Source organism: Hemicordylus capensis, chromosome 5 (genome assembly GCF_027244095.1).
Source record: "Hemicordylus capensis ecotype Gifberg chromosome 5, rHemCap1.1.pri, whole genome shotgun sequence".
In the NCBI taxonomy this organism is placed as follows: domain Eukaryota; kingdom Metazoa; phylum Chordata; class Lepidosauria; order Squamata; family Cordylidae; genus Hemicordylus; species Hemicordylus capensis.
In genome coordinates, this window is record NC_069661.1 from 237,309,283 (window position 1) to 237,336,389 (window position 27,107).

General features: G+C 44.5%; 2 protein-coding genes across 11 annotated transcripts in view; one reads left to right on the forward strand and one right to left on the reverse strand.

Annotated features, from left to right (window-relative positions):
- CACNA2D4 (calcium voltage-gated channel auxiliary subunit alpha2delta 4) overlaps positions 1-27,107 on the reverse strand; it is a 301,745-nt gene that overhangs the window by 69,221 nt on the left and 205,417 nt on the right. The gene's annotated exons all lie outside the window — the stretch shown is intronic.
- LRTM2 (leucine rich repeats and transmembrane domains 2) overlaps positions 1,477-27,107 on the forward strand; it is a 40,103-nt gene continuing 14,472 nt past the window's right edge. The window contains exon 1 of one of the 4 annotated variants that reach the window (XM_053255032.1): positions 1,477-2,149. In XM_053255032.1, coding sequence (XP_053111007.1) covers position 2,149 — 1 coding nt within the window. In that variant the 5' untranslated portion in view covers positions 1,477-2,148. Of the gene's footprint in view, positions 2,150-23,210; positions 23,943-27,107 lie in introns of those variants that run through there. The other 3 variants (XM_053255030.1, XM_053255028.1, XM_053255031.1) reach the window with 3 other exon arrangements.

The following is a 27,107-nucleotide window of genomic DNA, read 5'->3' on the forward strand; positions in this document are numbered from 1 at the left end:
CTCTCTTTAAGGAGAAAAAAGTCCCTTTCCATTTATGGGAAACAAGGTGGCGCTTATACCATCAAGTACTACCACTTAACGTGGCTAAGCCATGGCTCCCAGAGGACCAGCAAGAGTGCCCTAAAATCACTTGCAAACAAAAAGCTAGTAAGCTAGGTAAAACATTCAGGGAAACCCACTCACATTTCTTAAAAGAGTGTGTGGTAGCCAAAAGAGTGTGGCAGGGAGTAAGCAAGTTGTTAGAGTGGCCTAATTTGGAAAAACAGACTTGGGAAGAACTAACCTCGGGTTTGAGCGATAGAACCTCCTTTCGAGGTCCCAGAAAGAAACCTTCAAGGAAACGGGACAGAACGGGTGCCCTCATACTAGGGAATTGGAACGTTCCCCTTCCCGTAATCAGGTTAGTAAACCTGTATGTCATTTATGCAATGCTCCTGCATAGGAATAGGGAGGGAAGACGCGACCAAGAGGTTCATGCAGATGAGACAGTAAATCTCTTCTGGAAAAGTTTGTATGGTTATGTGCAAAAAGACAAGTGTATCTCTTCTAAACAGCAATGGGACAAATTGTGGAAATTGATGTTGGACGTAACCCCTCCGATTACCTGATGTGCCTTGAAATCCCCCACCCCCGAGTTACAGTACTACCTGCATATACTTCATAACCTTGTGGGTTTCCAAATCCTTGTGTGTAAATCTTTGTAGATATATGATGTACAAACAACCACTTTGTATATAATTGTGCTTTGGCAACATACTGTATGCTTTGGTAGTTTGTTGGTTCAATAAAAAAATCTTGTCCTATTAAAAAAAATAAATCTTGTCCTATCTTGGAGAAGCCAGGGAGGGAACTTGAAACCTAGATGCTCTTCCCAGAGTGGCTCCATCCCCTGACGGGAATATCTTGCAGTGCTCACATGTAGTCGCCCATTCAAATGCAACCAGGGTGGACCCTGCTTAGCTAATGGGGCCAGTCATGCTTGCTACCACAAGACCAGCTCTCCTCTCATTTACAGTGGTAGGAGTGCAGAATTCTGTCAGTAACTCATTTGTCCATGATTTTATGATTTCGTCCTAAAAGGCACAACAGTAATGAAAAAAAGGACTCATTTCGGCTAGCCACCTGCACTTCAACCCCATTCCTGAGTTGAACTGCATTTCAGGAAAGGAGTGTGGATCCTTTGTCAGGTGACCTGTAAGCTTGCTCGGTAGTTGCTAGCTCTCTATCCACAGTCCAGTAGTCCCTTGACAAGCGACCTGCTTTCAAACCTGCTGCCCCCCCTCCAGATTATTACCAAAGAAGATGCTGGAAGGCATCTTCTGCTAGACTGGCTCCCTCCTCCCTGCCCCTCTTCTCTGCTTGCCTTGTCTCCAGCCGCACCGAGAAACTAGCAGTCCCACAAAGCGAACGTCGGTGCTTCTTCCCACTGTGCTGGTTGCGGGTGTGCAGTCGCCCCCCTCCCCCAGCCCATGGCGTCAGAAGAGGAGCAGGAAAGCGAGAGGGCAGGACGCACACTCCCGTCCCTCCTGAGAAGCTGCTGCTCCTCCTCGACCCCCGTCAATGGCTCTGCTGCTTCCGAAGGAGGGGAAGGCGGTTCAAGCAGCACAGGAGCACCTGCTGGACTCTTCAGAGGGGACGAGGAGGGCAATTCGGACTAGCATGCAGGCGCCTGCCCTACTCGCGGGAGGCAGACGCTCCCGCTGCTGAAGGCGCCGCCGGCTCCTGCCCGCTCGTGGGGCTCAGTTCCTTGCCGTGGGGGTGGGGCGCGTGCGTGTGGCAGCCTGAGGGAAGTGCGCGCGTGGGCACTGCTGCTGTCATCTCGGATGTGCCCCCAGCCGCCTCTCCACCCCGCTCAGACTCGCTCGCAAGCCCGCCTCCTCCTCCTTCTCGCCACCACTTGGCGCTTTCTCCATTCTCCCGCGGACTGCCGCCCCTTTCGCACGCTGCCGGCTCCCCTCCGCTCCTGCGCCGCCGCGGCGCTTCAGACGTCTGGGCACCATGCAGGGCGAAGGGGGCTGATGCCAAGCGGCGCCCTGCCAGCGTCCGCCCATCTGCCCGCCGGCGCCGGCACGTTGGGATACCCAGGAGAGGCTTTGGCAGCCCAGCCCGGCGGCAACGCCGAAGCGACTCCAGCCCAGCCCGGGGAACAGTAAGTAGCCTGTCAGTCCTCCTGCGCTCGGCGACCGAGAGTCCCCGGCGGCGGCGGCGGCGCGTGCCCTTTGCCACCCTCTTCAGTCCGGGCAGGGCTCTCGCTCGCGCTGTCATCGGGAGGGCTTTGCCAGGCGCCGCCAGGACTCTCTCTCTCCCGCCCTCTCGCTCGGTGCGGCCGCTTCGGACAGGCAGCAGGCAGTCTCGCCGCTGGCTGAGGCCGCGGGCGGCGGCGGAGGAGGGCTGGAGGGGCCGAGTGGCGGCCGACCCCTCCTCCTCCCAAGTCAGGCAGGCAGAGGCGGAGGAGGAGGGCAATCCGCCGGGTCTCTTGGCTAGCGCCGGCGGGGAGAAGGCACCAGTGCGGAGGCCGATCGTGTCCCGGAGGGCAGCTCTGAGCCCCACGACGACAAGTTTGCGCGGGGGGCAACAGGCATGTGGCAAACTCGCCCTGACCAGCCCGCCACCCCCACCCCCCGCGCCCAATCGGGGAACACTGGTTCCTCTCCCTGCCAGGGACAATTCCACAGGGTAACTTGCTTGCCCGGAGATGGAGGCGGGGAGCGGGGGACCCTCTCGCTTGTGACGGGCCGGCTTGAAAACGTAGCTGATGAAGAGGGGGGCAGCAAGAGGAGCTGCTGCTGGGGGGCGGGGGGGGGGTCTGGCCGCAGAAAGTTCGGAGTCCAGCCAGCGGGGATTTTAAGGGGAGCAGCGGCAGGCACTTTCTCTCCGAGGTTCGCTTGTTCGTGCCCCTGTTCCCATAACGCACCGCAGGAGAGTCAGGCCACGGGATAGGGACGCTGCGCCACGAGAGGCTCCCCAAAGAGTGGTCTGGCCTGAAGAGTCCCCCCACCCGCCCCGCGTCCACCGCCCGGGAGGTTGAGGATCTCTGAGGTCACTTAACCTTTGGGCAGGTGTCGAGCTGCTGGCGGAGGAAGCGGGGAGAGGAAAGCGACAGGCAGGAGCAGCAAAGGGCTGCTGCTTGGGGCAATTTTTGATATTTAGGAAGGAGGGCGAGAGAGCGCAAACAAGAGCAAAGCAATGTATAATTTGTGTGAGAGCGCGCGCGCACATGTCTTCCCCACAACAGATTGCCACAATGCATCCATGTCACTGTCTGCCTCTTGCGGTCCTTTTTTTTTTTAAGCAGGAAAGGTTAGACCTCAGCTGAAATGCTGAGCCAAACATCCACCTCCCCTCCAGGATGTAGGAACGCTGTGATTTGGTATTGCAAGTTGGCTGTTCATAAAGGCAGACCCAAAGCTTGAACTATTATTATTAATGAATGCATTGCATTGTATGAATACATGCATTGCATTCCATACTTCAGAATGCTTCACTCTGCAAAGGTAACTTGACAAATGGTAACTTCATTTCTGTAATCTGCAGTACAACAACCCTGTTAAGTAGAGTTGATATACCCATATTACAGAGCAAGGGAGGGGCTAAGACTGAGAGATGCTGGATTGCTTTAGGTCGCTTTCCTAGTTCCTGGCTTGGGTTAAGATTTGAGAACTGGATCTTCCCAAATCACAGCCTTAGCCACTACACACCTCCCAAAAAACAGGATCTGAAGTTTCCTATACTAAGGAGGTGTTCTGGCATTCATTCCTGCCTCATTTTGGAAATAAATCAGGCAGCAAAGAAACCAGTCAATCCTACCCTCAAGACTGCTTGCTGTTCATGATTCTGAGAATCACTAGCTGGCTGGTTTTGTTAAAAGAAGAAATAGCTGCTGTCCAAGGTGCTGTTACACAATCCACAGGAAGGCAACACATTATTATTATTTCTTGTCAAGCATGCACAGATTTGTCACAAAGGTCAGTAAGCCAGAGATTCTGCTTTCATCAGCCTGGATCCCTTCCAAAAGCAGAGACCACTTTGCTCTGGAGCTTTGCTGCTGGGATCCATTTTGGAAGATTGGATTGAGCCAAGAGTGAATGTTTGCTAGTGAATTATTCCAAATGAGTGAGGGGCCCTGGGGGAATTGCACCCCAGATTGACATTGCTGCAGACATTATGAGCAGACATTATTCACTAGAGACAGTTAAAGATAAACTCAGGGAAAGGATTTGCAGGGAGGAAAAGCCAACCAATTCCTTAGTCTCCTAGAAGCATTCCCTCACTCTCAGTCTAACTGAACACTGCCTGCTAGTGCAATGAATTAGCATTTCTGATTCTTGGATAAAAGTCTTCTCCCATTCATCTTTTAAAACCTCAGTTAAGTTATTTTCTAAGCTCTCTGGGGCACCCAGATACTGTGGTAGGAGGTGTAAAGATGTCAAACTTGAACGTTGAATGGTGGGTGATGAGAGGGGTTACGGTTTATGAGGAAGCATATGGTTTATTATCGCAGTACAGAGGGAGCAGAGGAAGCCAGTGCGAAACTGTAATGGCTTCTCCAGTATCATCTACTCTGAGCAGCCCCTCTGTTGCCTGATACCGACATAAGCAAGTTCCTCTTGTGCTTACTTTCCTAATCTAGACCTTAGATTTCAGGTCTAAGGAATCCTCAGGTCTATTTTCAGGTCTAAATTGGAATCCTAAGATTTCAGGTCTAAGGAATCCTAAGAAACCCATCCTCCGTTTCTCGGCAGAATCCACCAGAATTTCCATGGTGTGGAAGTGTGGCATCTATTTTTTCTCTTTACACTTGCATCTGTTTGGTCTCTTTAGAATAAACTAATTCTTCAAGGTTGACACAGTGCTGATAACCTTCAGGGTTGGCATTCATAAGTACTATGCATTCATAAGTTCAGTGGATACTCAGAACATGACACCTGGATAAGGAGCTGAGTTCACAAGCTTTTCTAAAGCTATGGGCTGCAAAGAAAAAGCATCTATTTGGCTGGGCCATGTGGCAGCATTCCAGAGCACTGAGCCACCCTGTTTTCCTGATGGTTTCTCACATAACCTTTCAAAGTAGTTGACTTGGATGTGTATCACATGTGCTCTGCATGATTATCTAGAGGAACATTCTGGAGGCCCAGAACATTCCCTGTAGGGTCTGCTGAAGATGCTCAAGGCTTCCTCTGAGTTGTGGCATGCAGAGTATTTATGCCACAAAAGCTAATCAAGTGAAGCAAATTAATGAAGCTAATTGAAGCAGAAAGAGGAATAAGCAAAAGGCCTTTTTGGACTTCAATAAAAAATATAGTGTAGTTGAAGAAAGAGGGTTAGCCTTCCCCTGGGATTTTCGTTCACAGCTGTAAGCACAGAAATCTTTTGTTTAGAAAAACCCCTAGGCATGAACATGGGCAGCCATATAATTGTTGAAATCTTTTGCTACTCCACATCTCCTTAAGTCCATGACGGCTTTGTGCACAAAAGGTCCCACAAAACATAGAGGCCATAATCCAGCCTCTGGAACCTTTTGTGCACAAAGCCATCATAGTCATAAAGAGATGTGGAGTAGCAAAAGATGTCAACAGCTCTTCAAGTTCTAAGTGTCCCTTCACTGTTCCCACAGCCTTTCCAAACCTCTTTTCTCCCTGGCTGATAAAGAGGCCCACAACCATTCATGCTGCTAATGCTCTATTCTGACTGGATAGGAGCCAAAAGAACTGTGGCCAGTAGGACTAGGATGCATTGGGATTATGTTATAATAAACTGGAAAGCTTGTGAGTGATAGATCTTTACACAACAAAGTATTGCTCCCAGAAGTGAAAACGATATATGTAACGAAAACTTATTTGGGTCTGTCCTGGTGTTTTTTTGTTTTGTTTTTTAAATTATTGCACAGTTGTGCAGGAACCAAATATCTTTGCAGGGATATTGTATTTTCCCAGCATTCAAACTACAATATTATGCCACTAGGAAAATATTTCCTCCACACAGCTCACATACTCATCTTAGTGATGTTTGCTTTGGGGAATACAACTCTTCCCCCTCTATACCTGCACCATTTTGTGGTGCTGTGTGTGTATTATAGATTAAATAAATAAATAAATAAATAAATAAGGCTACCAGTAAATAGCCCCCACATGTATTATGCAAAGGCAGAAGCACTAATCCCTCTTTTAAAAATGGTAAATACCAGCTCCCACTACAGTGCCCCATTTTGTGAACAGCTGCTTTTTAAAGCAAATATGTGCTCTCTTTACCTAGTGCTGGAGTACACATTTATTCTGATTTCCCCCCAGCAATCTTCTCTGCACCAAACCTCCTCCTACCTATTATGTAGGAATGGGCTATTCTGTGATTAGTGCCAGATGGGGTCTAAGAGAGGGGATGCACTAAGGAAAAGATTTGATGGCATTTGTGGTCACACTGCATTATGATTTTTATTTTTTAGACTGTGAGTCTTTTAGGGATAGACAACTACCTTATTTGTTTTTATTTGTTTTTCTATGTAAATTATGTACAAATATTCTATGTATCCTTTTCTATGCATTAAGAACCTTTATTGAAAAACAGTATATAAATAATTGTAGTAGTAGCAGCTGTAATTGTTTTAAGCGTTCATAAACAGTAGATTTTGTACATGAGCACTTTCCATGTGCCAGCAGAATATGGGGTTTTGTGGTCTTAAGGTATATGTGTTGGGATTATTTTTGCAAATATTAATTTGTTCTGTGACTCAGAAAGAACGCATTCTTCTCTGCCAGCAGTTGTACACATAAGTTGATGGTACACATATAGCCACATACAGTCTCCTATTCCATCATCTTGATCTGCCTTTGAAATATTCTGTACCACAGTGAGCATTCTGAGTGTTGAATGCTGCCTGTTAGAAATATGCTGGCAAGAAACTGTTGCTTTAATTATGGAAAAGGGCTAGATGAAGCTTTTGCATCACGTCTAACCCTAATATTGCTTCAGCCCCTGTATGATTTAATAAGAACAGGCAGGTGTTGTCATGGAAATCCAGTTATTTGCCTCCAACCCAGGCACAGTGCCAGAAGTCACAGTGGGAGATTCTTCTAAACAGCAAATGTGCCATAGGGCAAAGGTATGCTGAGTAGCCTGCAACGTCAGGCAATAAAAATAAGAGCTAAAGTGTTTTAATCCCAAATTTGGTATCATCAAAGTTCAGGCGTAAATTTAGGCACTGTTAAACACCTCATCTCCCTTTGTCTACACTGTTCCTTGGTGACATCAGTCTTCTCTTTCACCCTTATTTGTATGGGTCAATTTTCAGAGGTGGGATTTTCATTACAGCATCTCTGAAGTCTACTGAAAAATCCCTTTGCCCGCTCTTGTGTTCCATGGTAGGCCTGCTCACCCTGCTCCATCTACACTGCAGACAAGTGAACCTGCAGATTCAATGGAGCAGATGCAGAGTGCATAGTCAAAGCAACATGTCATTTCTGACCTAAAGAGGAAATGTTTTATGTGCTTTGGCAACATTGCTTGACTCTTGAATCACACCTGATGCAGGCCCCAGTAAGAAACGTTCATATCATGTTTATACTCTGGACAGTTGCGAGCACAAGGTGGGTGCTAAATAAATGTCAGATTACAGCAGCAAAAATGAGACTATTTTTTGTCTGTACAAACTAGTCCCAGCACTAGTCTGTTCTAACTTCTATACTGAATTTATTCAGCTGAGAGAAGTCTTCAAATACATAAGATAAGTTGGGTAATACCACACACTGGCACAGAAATTCCTATTTCCCCACCACTCTATCTCAAACATCTAGTCTGAAGATCTAGTCAGTGCAACAAGAAAGACTGCATCCTGAATTTTAATTAGGGATGCGTATGAATCAATTTTTGCGGTTCAATCCAAGTTCGGACTGAATCAGCCTGACTAAACTTGAGCTCGAATCTGCTGGCCTCGAATCTGGGGTCGATTCGATTCAAATTTGATTGGATTTGAATCAATTCAGCCTAATTTTTAAGGGCTAGGGAGCACCAAGGTGGGTTGGATGCTAGGGCCCCATGAGTGCCAACTGCCACCCAGCCCCTAAAGGAATTGGGCAAAAAAGTAAATTTGTAGGAATGTTTGTGTTGTGGTTTCTCAGTTTGAAATAACTTCTCCATAGATATTCCCCATGAAGAAGTTATTTCAAACTGATAATCCACACCAAGAAGCAAGGGAGATTGCCAGCCAATCATGTGACAATGCAAAGGAACCAACCAGAGCAGGAGAGAAGCTCAGAGGGCTGGTACTGAGGGGACAAAATGGTGACTCAAATCTCTAGACTGATTCAAGCTCAAATCGAGGGTGATCCAATTTGACCTCAAGTCTGATCCATGCCCCCAAGGGTGATTCGATTCGAGGAAAAATCACTCAAAGCAGCCAGATTCAAGTCGAATCGATTCAACCACAAATAGATCCACACATCCCTAATTTTACTCTATTGTCAACAAAAATATCCCTGTAACCTGCTTCACATTTCTTGTTTTACAGGATCTAAACAGCTGGACAAATTTTCTCTAACAGTAAACAGAAGTCTAATTGTGTCAGAAGCCCTAGGGCCAGTGTTCCCTGTAACAGGGATTCCAATATGCCGCTGGGGTGATAGGCATTGTAGTCATAAACATCAGTGTATCCCTGTTACAGGAAATACTTCCTGAGGCTCATTTCTTCTTGCAGAGGTCCTACACATTCAGAAGTCCCTGAATGTGGTGGGCATCTGGTGGGCCACTGTGTGAAACAGGATGCTGGACTAGATGGGCTTTGGGCCCGATCCAGCAGGGCTGTTCTTATGTTCTTATCATCCTTTTTATTTCCTTTCTTTGCATGTTTTCTTACAAATTAGTAAGAAAATACTTCTTCATAGCTGAGAATGAGGAAAACGGAGTACAGTTCTGAAGGAAAGCAGGATCACTAAAGCTACAGTTCCCAAGTGACAGCCTTTAATTCTAACTGTGATATGCAACACCCACCTCATCCCGAAAGGAAGGGATGTTGGAAGGAACTGTGTGTATAAGCACAGATTTCCAGACAGATTCATGTGCAAAAACAGGGAATACAGAGTGCAAAGAAAGCCAATCTCTCTGGCACGTTGAGCACTGAATGGACACAAACCTTCTGTCAAGAGGCTGAACAAGGGGAGATTAGAGTCCTGAGCCACTACTGACCATGAGATTAACCTATGCAGAAAATTAAAGTGCCTGTGGATGAGGCCTTTGCAGCTGGGAGTCACAAAAAATGGGACTTGGATTAGAATTGGCAAGGCTGGTGATAAGCTGCCACCCACATGCAACTGTTCCTGGCTGGATCCGAAAACTCTCTCTCCAGCCTCAAATGGAATCCCTTGCTCTGCCTCACATTGGATAAAAATTATTCTTCAGAACAGGGATGGAGAGTTAGGCTTATCTGCACTAAAGAAGAAGGCCAATGAAACTTTCTCCAACCCAGCTATGTCAATTTTATTCAAAAATATACACACATGATCTGGGCTACTCTGTTGCAGGAAACGGGACCATAGCTCAGTGGCAAAGCACATACTCAGTATGCAAAAGCTCCCTGGTTCAAGCCCTGGCACCTCCCCTTAAAAGAGCTCAGCTAGCAGGTCTGGGACAGATCACTGCCCCACACCCTAGGCAGCCCCCACCAGCCAAAGTGGACAGCATTGGGATGGATGGATCAATGGTCTGATTCAGTACAATGTTGCTTCATATGTTCACTGTCTCCTTCATGTGACACTACCAAAATTACTCAGTGTTTCAGTGAACTCTCTGACCCACTAGCATTTTTGGATTAGTCCCTTTTGTCCAACTAACTAAATGCTTCCCCTCCACCACCATTTCAGATCTTCCTTGTCAGGCTCTGTGATGGCCACCTCTTTGAATAATACAGAAAAAAGAACCTGAACATCTCCAGAGCTAGGAGTCTCTACATTTCAAGATAAAGTAGCAGATGATAAATTCTGTAGATGTAGCTATCCTTTATATGCCCACTGAAGTATGTTTTAGTAGGTTATTGCTTAGAGTACTTTTAAAAAGCATCCACCCTAACAACAGTAACACAAAACAGGATATTTTCCAAGACTAATCAAGTGACTTGCCCAGCATTGCAACTTGTGTCTGTGGCAGATCAGGAAACAGATATTTAAACTGAAAAATGTGTTCTGTCCCTCACCTCACACCCATCACAGTGTAGTTATGAGGAAACACTAGAGGTGGTGGCAGCAGATTGAAAACCCATAATATCTGAAGCTTAGATCATTGTGAGTGTTGGACATACTGAACTGGTATGCTACAGCTTCTGCACTGCCTAAAAACAGTAACAGTAGTGCCGATTTCCTGTGTAATAAGTACCTCTTCTTTGAGATACTTCCTGTTCTAGCTAACTCATTACTGAAGAGCTGTTTTCTTAGGAGGTACTCAACATCTATAAATCCAAACGATCACCAAGGACCTACATCTGTCCTTTAAACATCAGGGGAGTTAGGCTGAGCACTCAGAGCAGAAGTACTTAATATGACCAGCCATGTGTAATTCCAAAAGTTGTACCCCACTTTCCATTTTTAAAATTTTGACTAAAAGTTACCTTCCTTATTAGAAGGTATCAAATAAATACCTCCAAATATACTCCATTGTTGGTTTCTAAAACAAGATGGGTGTAGGTTCTAACTCCTTGCCTTTGGACTTAATCCCAGATGTGTAGTAGCAAGTCATGGTTATACAGTGGTGATGGAAGTGCACTCCCCACATGCCCAGGGGCACACTTTTTAATTATCCTTTATGTGTTCCAAGACTGAGAATTGGCATTTAAAACAGTACTGGAGCTCTAATAATGACCTGAAACTGAGCTATAATCTTTAGAAGACTGTAAAAATACCTGATACGGTGAAGGTTATGATTACTAATTGCCTCAAAGCAACGCTTTACTTAACTAATAATGATGATCATGCTTTACATGAACATATGGGCTGTTAATTCAAAGGTAGAAAGGATCAGAAACTTTCTGAATTCAAGCATTCCCTTGGGAATCAAGCTGGGAATGCAACTCACAACAAACAGTCTCTTTGGCCGACTCTGCATCTCTAACAGTTTGCAAGAACACCTGTGAATGTCATACAGCTTTGCTGAGGGGCATTCCAAGAGATTTGCCTGGTTCACCAGTTTGTATTGGTGTGGTATCATTATCATACATTCCTAGCTTCAGATCCGTCATGCCTTAATGGTAGCAAGGAGTGAGCAACAATTGGGATTGGAGAAACAGAAAGTTGTCAAACTCCTGTAGACTGCAATATATGAAGGGCAACTTGAAGAGAGCAAGCAAACTACTTCCCACCATGGGTTTGTTGCCTAAGTAATACTGGTAATAGAACTGCTACAGTGCATTTAAGTATTCAAAGCACTTCACGTACCTTAACTCTATAATTCTAACAGCAACCCTATACAGCAGGCCGGTATTGTTATCCTCTTACTGGCTGACATACTGTGCGATGCTCATCTGCCTTTTAATGGAATGTGCATGCAGTTGTGCAAGATGCAAGAATTGTGCAAATGCAGTTGTACAATGGATGGCCATTATTTCTAATGGCCGTCAATTTTGAAACTAGATCTGTGCAGTTCTTGCATCTTGCGCAAGAACTATCTTGAGCATCTGTACACACATTCAGCAGACAAGCACTGAGCAGTATGTCAGCACTGCTGGCAGGAGTCTGAGTGAGTTAATGGCTGAGGTGAGATTTGAATCAGAGACTTCCAGGTTTTCCAGCGTTCCTCACACTCTCAGACACCATGCTACATATTTCTGAAAACATGAAGGTGACATCTTTATTTCTTTAACTGTCTAGCCTGCCTTTAGTCCCTCAGGCTTATGGCAGATTACAATGTAAATTTAATATACATCTAGATAAAAGCAGACTACAAACAATATAGGCTAAAATCCCTCACCCATAAACACAAAACCTTCAAAGTTTAAATGTATTTAGTGATATCAGCAGGCAGCATGCCACATCATGTTACTTTGCCTATTTGTAAGGTATTGTAAGGTAAAGTAAAGTGAAGTAAAGTGTGCCGTCAAGTCAGTTTCGACTCCTGGTGCCCACAGAGCTGTGTGGTTTTCTTTGGTAGAATACAGGAGGGGGTTACTATTGCCTCCTCCCACACAGTATGAGATAATGCCTTTCAGCATCTTCCTATATTGCTGCTGCCTGACATAGATGTTTCTCATAGTCTGGGAAACATACCAGTGGGGATTTGAACTGGCAACCTTCTGCTTGTTAGTCAAGCATTTCCCTGCTGTGCCACTTCTCACCATAAGGTGCCAACAAGACCATATAAACAGAGATTGCCTGGAGCAAAGGCCAGGTAATCAATATATTTCCATAATTGCTCTGGGAAGGGGTTTTTTGGGGTGGTATTTTTTTTTTTTGTTAACATGAGAAATCAAATACTGCCCTCACACACTCCAATATTGTGGAATGCAAGTTCTACATTAACACCAAAAGATCAATAGCAGAAGCTATAGGCACCTTATATGTTAATGGGTACAACAATACGAGACCCACCACCAAATCAAATGTAGTCTATCATTCATGTATGGGGGCTTAACAAGAACTCAGCAGACCTCCTCGTTTTGCAGGCTGCCCAAGACTGCAAAAACAGGTGGGTTCATAGAATCATACTACAGTTTTAAAGTTGGAAGGGACTATGGAAATCTTCCAGTCCAATCCTCTGCTCAGTTCAGGAAGATGTGACAGTATAGGAATATTTGAACAGAAAGATACAGCATGATATATCCCTTACACAGAGTTGGGGACCTAGGTTTGCCAATTTTCTTTACAAAAAACAACAGTCTACCACACATTGGCTAAGTTTATATATCTGTTGAACTTCTTCGCCTCCTGAACCAGGGTCCATATCTTCAAAGCAACTTCTTTGACAGAATGACATGACAAAAACTGGGGACAGAAAGTTGTGAGTTGGGGATCTAGATTTGCCAAATTTCTTTTTGGCAGGGATCTTGAACTTTTAACAGCTGTCTGGCATGAAGGATTGAAGCAGGTGAAGTTTTTCACAATATTTCCATATTAGGAAAAGCATCATCACCTGTTAAGCTACATTTCAAGTAACAACTGATATCCTATGAGGACCCCAAGGGCAGCAATGGGCAGGTTTGACCATAGTCCATTTTCAAGGAAGCTATCTAGTGCTAGGATTCTTGCAAAGAATGTTTGATCTTGGACTAACCCAGAAAGGCACTTATGTTCTCAAGCAAGAGTGCAGACTCTGACTCACTTAACACAGGTTAGTTGCATCTCAACTGTTAAGAGAAGTATGCCCTCTTCCTTTGTAAATCTAACACAGTGGCTGATCATTCAGGATTATAGTTTTAAAAAGGGGCAGGGGGGAGGGAACCATGCAAGACTATGTCAGCCCCCTCTTACACTAGAGGACATTTCTACTACATGTGGAGAAAACCCAGAACAGTGGGAAAGAGTTTTTTGTATGCTTCAAAGCATAAGAAACCAGAGATTTGAAAGGCAGAAAAAACCTAGGCCTCATCAGAAAAAAACCATGCCTCATCAGGGTAGTCTGCAGAACCATTCAAATATATTCCCTGGTCTGGAATCAATAAAAGTTTTTTCAGAACCAGACTAAATGTTGGGGCCCAGTAAGAATAAGGCAACAAGAAAGAAGGGAAGGCTAGTGGTCAAGATGGCTCTATTTTTTTTGTGTGTATTGTAAAAAATCCATAATAAATTATTTTTTAAAAGACTAGGGAAAATAACTCTCTGTACATACTCAGAGGAACTCAGCCCTAGGTGTGAATTTTTTTAAAAAAACAACCTACCCTTGTTTCAGAATATCCCCATCTCCATGCACTGTATAAGTACAATTAATAAGGCTTCTAGAAGTCCCCAATACAATCTGAAACTTTGGTCTGCAAATAGTAAAGACTACGTTGTTAGCACGGAGATAATATGCAGAAACATGAACCAATCACTTCCATATTACGAACTGCAGAGCCAAAGTTTATAAATATTGGATTTTCATAACTGTTTTTGAGCTATCAAGAAATTAATTTCGTACTTTAGAGTTCATATCAATAAAAAAATCTTTATGCTGCAAAGAACAAAAGGCCCATAGATCCAATCTTCTTGACCCCACCTGCATGGGCCCAGATGTTCAAAAGCAGCTCTCCCTCAGATAAAGTCACAAAACCCAGAGCGCAATGTCCATACGATAGTAAATGCATCAGAACAAGATGCTAGCAAAGAAAACAAATTCAAATTATTCCAGATATAATTACATTATAACGTTGGGGGTTTACCTTTGATTATGAGAAGATATTCTCAATCTCTGAATATTCACACACACTGCATAGATCCAGTCCATGATTCTAACCAATTGGTGACAAGCCATTTTTCTGTTTCTTCAATAGCCAATTTCACATCAATTATAAGCACAAACTTCCATCCACTGGCTAAAAAGCAAGGTCATACTGACTGCACATTTCCCCTAATATCTCTGAAACATATTTTGAAAGTAAAAACTTGAGACTTAAAAAAACAAAAACAAAGCAAAGACATCAGGATAGCAAAGCCCTAAAGTGACACCAGATGGTATGACCAAAATCCCAAGGGGGTGGGGGGGAAGGGCTGACTATCCAGGCAGCATGGCAACTCTAAATGCCATATCAGGCATTTAGGAGCCCCTGGTGGTGCAGTGGTAAAACTGCCGCCCTGTAACCAGAAGGTTACAAGTTTGATCCTGACCAGGGGCTCAAGGTTGACTCAGCCTTCCATCCTTCTGAGGTTGGTAAAATGAGTACCCAGAATGTTGGGGGGCAATATGCTAAATCACTGTAAACCGCTTAGAGAGCTTCCAGCTATAGAGCGGTATATAAATGTAAGTGCTATTGCTATTGCTATATCATGTATCAACATGTCCTTCAACAAGCCCATTGGAGAGTTTAATTTTTATTTTTGGAAGTATTTGTCTGGACAGGCCTATGATTGTAACATAGATGAGTTCAATTCTGAGTCACCCCAAAGAGATGGATTTTTAAAAGAATCTTCTAGTTTTTTTATTCTGTTTTAATTTTCATTTGGCTTACTGTGTATGTTAATGTTATGTGCTCAAAATGTTATGGATCCGGCAGCCTAAAAATTCTCAAAAACAGTTACTTATTACAGTGTTAACCATAAAATATGAAATGGAACCCTCCCTTTTAATAATTTTTATCTTTTATATTACTGTTGCCTGTATTTTGATGGATAATTTATTTTCAGAGTGAGAGAAAAGGGATAGGGATGCTGTTTCTTTCCTCTTTTCTCTCTCTGTACATATTTTCCTTCTTTCTCCCTTTTTCTTTCTCTGAAAGATGGACATGGTGCTGATGCTGCAACCCATTTTAGCTCAGGTTGAGACCCAGATTGAGACCCAGGAGATCAATGCCTAGCTAAATGAATAAACAAGTCCCAGTGCTCTTATAGGAAAACATCTCTGCTTCATCTTGTTTAATGGAATTTCTACCAACTTAAGGGCATTTCTATGATTGGTTGTTGTTGCTTTTTGGGGTGGGGCGGCGGCATGGATATCAGGTGCAGGACCAGCTCCAGGTTTTAGGAGGCCTTTGACAATCTACCCTCCAGGGGCTCCCCCAATCTGGGTGGGCCAGGCCTCATGAGAGGGGCTCTGCCGCCACCACCACACAAAGTCTATGGGGACAGGGGTGGTCTCAGGGATTAGCATTGGCCCCTTGGCAGTGATGCCGGCCCTGGTCAGGTGTGTAGGTTGAGTTCATTAAAGACCTCTATGTTGTAGAAGAGAGCTGGTCTGTGGAGAGGAGAGCTGGTCTTGTGGTAAGCATGACTTGTCCCCATAGCTAAGCAGGGTCTGCCCTGGTTGCATATGAATGGGAGACTTGATGTGTGAGCAATGCAAGATATTCCCCTTTGGATGAAGCCGCTCTGGGAAGAGCAGAAGGTTTCAAGTTCCCTCCCTGGCTTCTCCAAGATAGGGCTGAGAGAGATTCTTGCCTGCAACTTTGGAGAAGCCGCTGCCAGTCTGTGAAGACAATAATGAGCTAGATAGACCAATGGTCTGACTCAGTATATGGCAGTTTCCTATGTTCCTATGCTGAATCACATTGGGACATGCTAATCACCTTGGAGTTGTTTTAATGAAAGGCGGTATACAAATTTAACAATAAATAAATAAACAAACAAAATAATCAGTTTAGATGCAGGCAGTCACTGTCTTTGCCCTATACTGTCCCAAAGCCTATTTTCATGCTAACCGAAACACTGAAATGTGATACAGTGACTTTCCACATCCCCTGAGAAGGGATCTGTATTGTAATAATGCAGGTACTGTGAGCAAGAGCATCCGAATATTTGTGCATGCATGAGGTTGAGGAGAGAATCTGCAAGGTAATATCCTTAAATCGTTCTCTATCCCTTGCCCAACTCTGCTGGCAACTAAGGCAACTCGGCCCTGAGAAGCTCTTCAGTGCCACTCACTGATATGTGTACATATGGTCTCATGCACTCAATGTTTTATTATTGCTGGTGTCTGTTGCAGCCATTACTTGATACAAATCTGTAACAAACAACCTCTGCTCCCTTTGACAAACACAGTTTGCCGATATGATTCTAGAGGATACAAAATTTGGGCACAAAACTCCTAGATTCCTATTCCACCCCCAAATATTTATTTATCTACCACTGATATTTGTACCACGTGTATTTATTTATTTAGTAAAAGATAAAGTGTGCTGTTGAGTTGGTGTCGAGTCCTGGCGACCACAGAGCCCTGTGGTGGTCTTTGGTAGAATACAGGAGGGGTTTACCATTGCCATCTCCCGCGCAGTATGAGATTATGCATCTTCCTATATCACTGCTGCCTGATATAGATGTTTCCCATAGTCTGGGAAACATACCAGCGGGGATTCGAACCAGCAACATCTAGCTTGCTAGTCAAGTCATTTCTCCGCTGTGCCATTTAGTACAGCATCCAAAACTTCCATCTCTGGGTGGTTTACAGCAACATAAATAAATGTAAACTGAAATTAAAACCTTAAAAACCAATTTTAAAAACACAGGTCTAGTTAAAAAGCTTGACCTTCAGCACAGACCTTCAGCAGAGAATCTTGGGGCACCAACAGAGAAGGCCTGTCTCTGTGTAGCCATTAGACGAGCTGGAGACAAATATCTCCAGATGATCTCAATGGGCTGTGGGGCTCATAGTGAAGAAGGTAAAGGTAAAGTGTGCTGTTGAGTCGGTGTCGAGTCCTGGCGACCACAGAGCCCTGTAGTTGTCTTTGGTAGAATACAGGATGGGCTTACCATTGTCATCTCCCATGCAGTATGAGATGATGTATTTCAGCATCTTCCTACAGCACTGCTGCCCGATACAGGTGTTTCCCATAGTCTGGGAAACATACCAGCGGGGATTCAAACCGGCAACCTCTGGCTTGCTGGTCAAGTCATTTAAATGTGTAGGGCAGTGTTAGAGTCTGGGCTTAGTGCTTGGAGACTTGTGTTCAAATTCCTGATTCATTACTTCCTAGATCAGTCTCAATTTCCCATCTGTCAATAGGACCATGGAAAAGTTTTACTCAATAGAGATGTTGCAAGGACACACAGAGCAATAATGGTAAAATTATTATTAATTAAATTATTATTAATTAAAATTATTATGAATGGTAAAATTATTAAAAATATTATTATTTTAAAATAAACAAACAAATAAATAAAAACCCTTTGAGCATTATGATTCTTAATCACTGAAACCACAATAGCATGAATGGAGAGTTCACTTCCAGAAATCTCTGCAACCAGAAATAATCAAGGCCAATAGTATAACTGAATTCAGAAATTAAGGGACAATAAAAATACAGTTTTTAAGCAGGGTATTCAGAGCAGCCATCCAAAGGTTTTGGGTGTCTATCTCTAATATCTTAGACTGCTGAGACCAAGTGGCAAGGAATTGAGTGACTTTTAGTACAGTATTCTTTACTACTAAAATTCTAAAGCCTCCTGCTCTTTTTCCTGGTGAAGACAACATACTGGGCTAGACAGACCACAGATCAGATTGATATGAGGGAGGGAGCCTGAGAGAGTTGAAAGGCCAGACCTGATGCAATACAGTGGCTAGAATAAGTGAAGATTGAGGCATTTATGTTAATAAATTTAGATATTACATGTTGGTCAGCAGAGGTGTTCCAAGTAGTGAGAAGTCTCCTGCATCAGGAATCACAGAAGGTGATGGAGGATTTTTCTGTAGCCCAATGTGACTAGTTTGCAAGTTACTATGCAGATAAAATCACTTGTATTCATTCCAAGATGGATTCTATGTTGACAGAACTAATTAATATATATTTGGCAGCTTCTCATCCTGTTGTTAGGGATTCTTTTCAGGTTCTGAAGCCTGTGGATATGGGTGGGATTACTGAAAGTGTGAGTCTGGCTACTTGTGCACTCAACCCTTGCTCCTTTTGGCTAGTTAAAGCAGCCAGAACAGGACTAGCTGAGCTGATGGAGAGAGTGATCAGTGATTCTCTGAGAGAAGGAGGTGTACTGTCTTGTTTAAAACAGCAGTGCATAGAACTCTGCTTAAAAACCCTCTCTACATCCCATTGTATCGGCTAACTACCAACCATTATCCAATATTCAATTTCTGGGCAAGGTGCTTGAGCATGTGATGACGGTCCCACTCCAGGGATTTCCTGATGAAAGAGATTTATCTTGTCCCATTTCATTTTGGCTTCTCTCCCAGTTTTGGGACTGAAACAGCTTTGGCTGTTCTGATGAATTACTTATGTGAGGAACCAGATGGGGGAATATATTCTGTTGGTTCTACTGGACCTCTCAGTGGCTTTTGATACTATCAGCCATGGAATCCTTCTAGATCACTTGACTGGAATGGAACTTGGAGGCACCGTTTTGCAGTGGTTCCAATCCTTCCTGGATGGCATATTCCAGAAGGCAATGCTGTGGTTGTGTGCACCTGCTCAAAACTATGGCCACTGGTCTATAGCACCTTGCAGGGTTCCATTTTGTCCCCTATGCTGTTTAACATCAACATGAAATTGCTAGGGGAGATCATCCGGAGTTCTAGAGTTGGAGGTCACCGGTATATAGATGATACGCAGCTCTGTCTTCATTTTCTGTCTGAGTCCAGAAAGGATGCGGAGATTCTGAACCACTGTATGAGGTTAGTAATGGGTTGGATATGGGCAAACAACATGAAATTAAATCCAAATAAAACAGAAGTGCTGTTGTTGACAAGAATAGCTGATCCAGTGGTAGAGTGCCAGCCTGTTCTGATTGGATGCCTCTTGGAAGATCAGGTTCACAGCTTAGTGCTCCTGGACCTGGTGCTACTCCTGAATGCCCTGCTGACAGTTGTGGCCAGGAATGCATTTGTCCAGCTTAGACTACAGTGCCAACTGGACCTGTTTCTGGAGAGGATGGACCTGGCCATGGTCCAGATAGTCTCCAGTATAACTGGACTACTGTAATAGACCCCATACGGGGCTGCCTTTAAAGACTGTTCAGAAGGTTAATCTAGTACAAAATGATGCTGTGAGAGTTTTCACTGGTACCAGTGGGAGCATTCACCTTCTTGTTAAATCAGCAGCAAAGTCCACAGGTGTGTTTCTGGCTGCAGTTTGGGGTGCAATTCAAAGTGCAGGTTATAAAAATCACTTTCAGAGTTCTAAACTACTTAGGGCTGTAGTACTGAAAGGCCCATCTCCTCACTTATAAATCTGTTCACCTGCTAAGATCATTGGGTGAAGCTTTCTACACAAATATGTAAATGGATTACATTGGTAATCCAGCAAAAGTTAACATATTTACAGCTGCAATCCTAAACACATGGCAGAACAATATTAAAAATATTCTAATGACGCAAATCCCATTGAGTTCAATAGACTTCCTCTTTAATAAGTATGCTTATGATTACAACCTTACTTGGGGGAAAAATCCCACTGAATTTGTTGGGACTTTTGAGTAAACATGAATTGAAAATACAATTGAAGCTCTAGAGTTTTAAGGGTCCAAAGAGACATTCATAATCCAATATCTTGTCCAAAAGAAATGAGTCCCCACACAGATCAGCCTAAGCGTAACTGTATATTTCACTCCCACTAATTCCAACAGAATGTACCCCATGACCTTACACACATTTACTCAGAGGTAAATTTCAATTATTTCAAGGGAGCCTACTTCTATGTAAATATGCTTATGACTGCAGCCATATGTTGCACTTAACTTTCTCTAGACATAGACCCTACATCTGTTCAGGGACATGTGACTACACATTTAAATGTCACTGCACAGTAATGATTAAATACAAGCTCAACCACTTGAGATGGCAGTACGGGTTTGATTTTTAAAGCCGCAATCCACTCTGCATTGGGTGCATGGTTCGTACTGCTATATCATTCACACTGATTGTATCTGAATCTAACACCTAACCTAGACCCTCAATTCCCAATTAGGGTCTGACAGACTTCACTGTGTGCCCTGCATACTTTGATCTGCTGAAGGGAGAAGGAGATTTGGGGTGTTGTGGAGGGGGGAAGCACAGGGATGGAGCGCCGGTACTTCACAGCTTCTCTGGCTTTTGGGGTGGGCATGGCCATAGGGGCTGTCATGGAGAGCACCTGCACTTCTGAATCTGCAACTACATCACTGGATAATAGATCAGGGGTTCCAACCTTAGGTCTCCAGATGTTGTTGGACTGCAACTCCCGTCATCCCCAGCCACAATGACTGAAGCTCATTGTAGCTTGGGGTGATGGGAGTTATAGTCCAACAACACATGAGTACCCAAGGCTGGGGACCCTTATGTCTTTGACCATTTTAGACTCAAGGCCTTCTTTCAATGACAACTTGCAATACAGGACCTGGTTTTAATTTTTTAAGCACACACATCCATCTTCCTATGAAGCCAGGTGTAAAAGAAGGTCAGGAGTCCTATATTTCTTATAACTGAGCAGAAGTGAGAATTTTAATATATGCAGCTTATCACAGAGGAATTAGAAAAATGGTACTGGCAGAAATTCCCTCTTCTACTCAGTTGTGAAAAGTAGAGGGTTCCCATCCCCCTTTAAATCTGGTTGTCCTTTTGCTGTCATTTTCTTAAAAAAAAAAATCTAAACAAAAAAAAATATGGTGGTGATGCCACTGCTGCACCTCTTCTTAGATCAAGTCATGGAATACTTGTGGGTCTTAATTCACTATTTGAAGACCAAGGATACAGAAGTTGCTGCAAGGTAATGACTCAAGGTGACACCCCTCCCCTGACCCAACAATGGCCCTGTGCCTTTTACTTGCTTTCAATTTCTGTAAAATCACCAGAAACTCAACAGGTGCAGCTTTCCCTGTGCATTTCTGTTACAGAAAAAGGATGTGCCTGCTGAATTTCTTCTTGTCATGCAGCTATTAAAGGCACAGAGATTCTGGTTTTCTGGACAAAAATAACTAGAATTTTAAAAAGAGAAATATTTTGATTCTATTAAAATAAGATCTATATCTTAATGGGGCTTTTAAAAGATGTGGGTGAAGCAAGAACATTAGAAATAGATTTTTAACTTTCCAACAGCTGTAAAACTAGTCACTGCACAATTCTGGAAGCAAAATACATCTCTAGCTATTGAAATGTAGCTCTGTAAAGTACTAAGTATCTTTTGCATGATTTAAATTGCATATCTGGCCAAATTTGGAGAAGCTAGACGTAGAATTCTGACACCGGATGGATTAGGAAGAAGAGATGCATTTGCTGTTTTTCATTATATATAGAAAGATTATCACTATAACTCCACATACAGACTTTTTAGCAATATAGGAGTAATCATGAATGATAGATGGAACAGATGATGGATGTAAGAATCTATTAATTATAACAACTGAGCATTATAATTCAAATGATGGCTAATTATGTATAATATATTCCAGATAAGCCATTATATTGGAATTTGTTCAAACAGATTTTTTTAAATTAAAAGAGGCATAGTGCAGGGTCTCAAACTGCAGTCCTCCTTCAGATGTTGGCCTACAACTCTCATCATCCCTGAGTACTGGCCATTGTGACTTGAAATGAAGGGAGTTGCAGTCCAGGAGCAGCTGGAGGGCTGCAGCTTGAGACCTCTGCTCAGACTAGAGCCAATTTCTATTTAAAAAAAAAAAAAAGGCCATCCCCCCATCCCCAAAAGCACAGTCAGTGCTTTTCTATTTTGAAAATGTTGGAGTTCAGATCACCTGGAAGTTCTGCCACCTGGTCACAGTTATTTTATTATTATTTTATTTAAAATATTTCTATACCGCCCAAAACTTGTGTCTCTGGGCGGTTTACAATTAAAATCATTTAAAACATCAAATCAATTAACAATTAAAATCATGTAAAACACTGAACACATTAAAAACCCAATATGAAAAATATTAAAACTATAAATCTAATTAAAAGTGAATAGATGTGCCTTCAGAGCCTTTTTAAAAAGTTGTCAGAGATGGGGAGGCTCTTATTTCAATAGGGAGCACATTCCAAAGTCCAGGGGCAGCAACGGAGAAGGAACGAGTTGGTGGCAACCGCAGACAAACCTCTCCAGATGATCTGAACAGGTGGTGGGGCTCATGGCAAAGAAGACGTTCTCTTAAATACCCAGGGCCTAAGCTGTTTAGGGCTTTATAGGTAATAATCAGCACCTTGTATTTTGCTTGGAAACACACTGACAGCCAGTGTAGTTCCTTCAACACAGGAATTATATTGGGGGGTGGGGGGTGGCTGTAATATTGTGAAGACTCAATGGTCGAGGAAATGTACTTTGCACATGCTCAAAAGCAGCCTCCCCCTCATTTCTTCATGTTTTACAGCTGAGTCCTGGCACTGAAAGCAGATTCTAGGGATGCCTGAGCTGGGCTTTATCCAGGGCTTAATTTGTGCTGAGACTGATCACTACTCAGCCTCGGAGACACTTTTAATGCCAAAGCACAGCTCTGCAGCATGTGGAGTAAACATGAGGAGTGTGCCCTACATCATGTGCAGAATGCCCTTCCTTCTCCATTCAAGTCTGCTTCATACATATATGTACATCACCTGACTTCTCTGCACTTGATTAATGAATGGCAGCTGAATGCATGAATGGGCTCCACTGAAAAACACTGAGTTTGAGATGAGGTGAGATGAGATGGAAAATCTGAGTGATCTGGGATGGCCCATCGCCACACATGCAGTCACTGGATGCTGCAGTCATCAAGTGATGAATATGTGCATTTGAAACAGCCCTAAGGAACAACAACCAGCTCATGCAGGATTCAGGGAAAGAGCTTCTAGGTTAAAGGCTGATGTGACTCCTGGTTGGGCTTGAGCTTCCGCACCTTTCCTTCTGAAAATTTAAACTCTTAAAAAAAAATTTTTTTTTAAAGAAATGCCGGCTCTGCTTTAAATAAAGTTCTCAGCACAATCAGCCAGGAGGGAGCCTTAAGTTATCCTCTCAAAAGGTGTGTTCCCTTTGCTTGCACTTGAGCTCAGCGATACAGGTGGGTTGTCAATAGAATCTGTGCCAGCTGTAATAACAACAACCACCCAGGGAAAGCCAGGCTGAGCTATGGGGATGGGAAGGAGAGCGGCAGAGAGTGGCAGGCAGTTCCTAATACCTCAGGGAAAGGAAGGACGGGATCATTCCACAACAGGATTTGAAACTGATCAACTCTGGAGTCCAGCCATCCAGAGCAGCCAGCCAGCTCAGCTAAGTCTCTGTGGCTGTCAGCTTAACTCTGCCGCTGGTTCCTGTGGGGTAGGGGAGTTAAATAGGACACAGACTCGGAGAGGAGCTGCCTGCGAGCCTGTTTGCTGGGAGTCGAGGCGGCAGGGGAAGAGAGCAGAAAGAAGGTGGACTTGGCCAGAGCCCAGGCGCGGGAGCAGAGCATCCCCAGGTAAGCGCTCCTGCGTTGCCCTGAGGAAGAGGAGAGGAAGGGAGGCTCTCCAAAGGGCACTGGGGGAAAGCGAGAAGACGGAGCGAGGTGGTGGGATTCCTGCGCTCTGGCAGGCACAAAGGAGCTCGAGGCTTTTCCCATTGCAAGGAAGTATCAGAAGAGATTCCAACTCAATCCTGGGTGTTTCTGGAGCCAGAGGGGGGCTGATCTTTTCGCAAATGTTCTCAGTTTCTTTCATCTCAACCCCCTCGTGCCAGATTATCTCTCTCTCCACAGCTTTCGCAAACCCGAACCAAATCCTCTCACCTTTCTGTGCTGTGTGAATGTAAGAGCCTTTGGGAGGATTTGATTGCCCATCAAAATAAATGAATGAGGGGCGGCAAGAGGAGTGGTGGACGTGGACTGAGCTTCGGGCATATTATATACATCTAAAAATAAAGCCAAAAGGGAGACATAACATTTTTCAGGAGCAGGCGCGGGAGGGAAGGGGGGGGGGGGAAGAGAAGCAGCGGCGGCGAGAGAGATGTGGGTAGGGGGAGAGAAAAGTCCGATTCTAGAAGGAAATCTCGCCCATCGGAGCCCACAGTGGGTGGGTGGGTTGCAAAACTGTCCCCTGAATGAACCCGAAAGAGCAGAAGGAGAAGCTGTGAATGATGCACCTCAGAAACAGTGACCCCTCCTCCTGCATACCTTGCCTGCTTTTGCTAGCTGAAGGGCAGGGGAGGACCTGTTGTCATGGTGGCTCATTGCTATCACCAGGGGACAGCTGATGATCTTGGGGGTTTCTAATGAGGATGCTCACCCCCTCCCCCAATACAAACACCTCCTTAGGATTCAGATGTCATTCCTACCGTTCCCCTACCACCTCCCAGCACTTCTCCTTCAGCAGCGGCATAATGAAGAAGACCCTTGTACCCCCCACTGCTGCATAATGAAGATACTGTACCCCTCCTGCTGAGGATGGGCACCCCCTTGCAGGCAATGCCTCTGCTCTGCCATCCTGAAGGGATGTAGAAGGGAACTGGGTGCCACATATAGCCTTAAGTCTATCCTAGGGGCGATGGCCGTACATTTATGTCATGCATTTATTTCTGCCCTGGGTGATGGTGGAGGAAGCTCTAAAGCAGGGATTTCAGTGCATTTCAGTGCATCTCACCCCTGCGAGGCACACTGTAGGGGGGTGCGCAGACCACTTTCTATGGTTCAGTCCACATTTGGACCAAATTTGGACTGATCTGCTGGGATGCAGACCGGTTCAGTTGAACCAACTAGCCAGCAGGTCAATTCGACTGAACCAGCTCGAACCGGTTCAAGAGGCTATGTGGGTGGGGAAAGTTGCTTGTAAACTAAAGGGAATAAAGCTTAAGTTGATTTTGATTAAGATGATTTTAATGGTTTAATTGATTTAGTTTTTATTTTAATTGTGGTGTTTTCATTTTGATGTAAACTGCCCTGAGCCATTTTTGGAACCGCGATATATAAATAAAATAAAATAAAAAATAAGTTAGGGCTACCGGTGAGGGCAGGCGGCACTGGCGAGAGTGGCAAGAGCACCTTGCCTTTAAGAGTAAATGAGAAAGTGCTGCCAGCGTACTGGTCTGCGGTGCCCGCCCCCAGGGGCCCAGTGGCATGGCTGCTGGCCAGACCCTCATCCACCTGGCCTTGCACAGGCATGGAGGCCATCTGCATGGCCACGCAGACATGTGTGTCATGCAAATGGCCTCCACGCAAGTGACTGAGTGCCACGCAGCTGGGCTGCTGGGGGAGTGCCGCTGCAGATTTTCAGGGAAGGAGTGGTCCTGGACTGATAAGCCAGCAGCACCTTCTCATTTACTCTTAAAGGTGCCTCGCTCTCACCACACACACCCCAGTGCCTCTTTCCCTTACCAGCCACCATAACTTAAGCTTTATCCTGTTTATTTTAAGGTAAAGTATGCTGTTGAGCCGGTGTCGACTCCGGGCAACCACAGAGCCATGTGGTTTTCTTTGGTAGAATACAGGAGGAGTTTACCATTACCCTTTCCCACGCAGTATGAGAGGATGCCTTCAGCATCTTCCTATATCGCTGCTGCCTAATATAGGTGTTTCCCATAGTCTGGGAAACATAGTCTGGGAAACATACCAGCGGGGATTCAAACTGGCAACCTCTCGCTTGCTAAGTCAAGTCATTTGCCCGCTGCACCATTGGGTGTCTTTCCCCTTTATTTTACAAGCAACTTTTCCCATCCACATAGCCTCTTGAACTGATGAACCAGTCAGAATTTGGTTCAATCTCAGACCAGTCTGCCTTTCCTGAAGGCCAATCCAGTTCGCATTCAAACCAGCCAGGCTCAGACTGGCCCACAGGGCAACAGGGCATATTCCCAGTGCGCCCCACCTCCCACCCTTAATTACCTGTTCTGCTCAGAAGTTGGCACCCTCCCCACATACATTCCACCACCCTCTCAGTGTCCCCAGTCCGGCCCTGAAAGCAGCCCGGTTCATGGTGGACCAGTTTGCTATTGAACTGTTTCTGCACACTCCTAGCACAGAGTGCTGGATGAGGCACCGTAGCTGATGAGGGGGAAATAAATGGGGTGGCAGGCATCTTCAGCGATCACCAAGGGTAAGTCTTAGAACTTGCTTTGAGTGCTAGCCTTTGAGTGCTAGCTGGTGAGGTAATGCTAGGGCTAGTTCACACATGCATATGGTTAACTTGCCTTTTTCTGCACTTTATTACTACATGCTGATAGCTGGGTATGTGAACCACTGAGAAGCATTTGTCTGAAGTGACCTGAAAGTTCTTTCTGTGGTGTCAGATCTGTGATAGAAACATAGGAAACTGCTTTATTCTGAATCAGAGCAGTGCTTTATCTAGCTCAGTATTGTCTACACTGACTGGCAACAACTCTCTAAGGTTTCAGGCAGGAGCCTCTCCCAGCCCTACCTGGAGATGCTGCCAGGGACTGAACCTAGGGCGTTCTGCATGCAAAGCAGATGCTCTGCCACTGAGCTACAGCCCCACCCCACTGATGGACCATTCACACATGCAAGTCATCATTTGATCTTCATAGGATGATCACATTTGATGCATGTCTAAAAAGCAGAGCATACAAGTTTGAAAATCAGAATCAATGGACATGTGCATGTGAACCAGCCCCTGGATTGCCTCTGAGCACAAGAAGA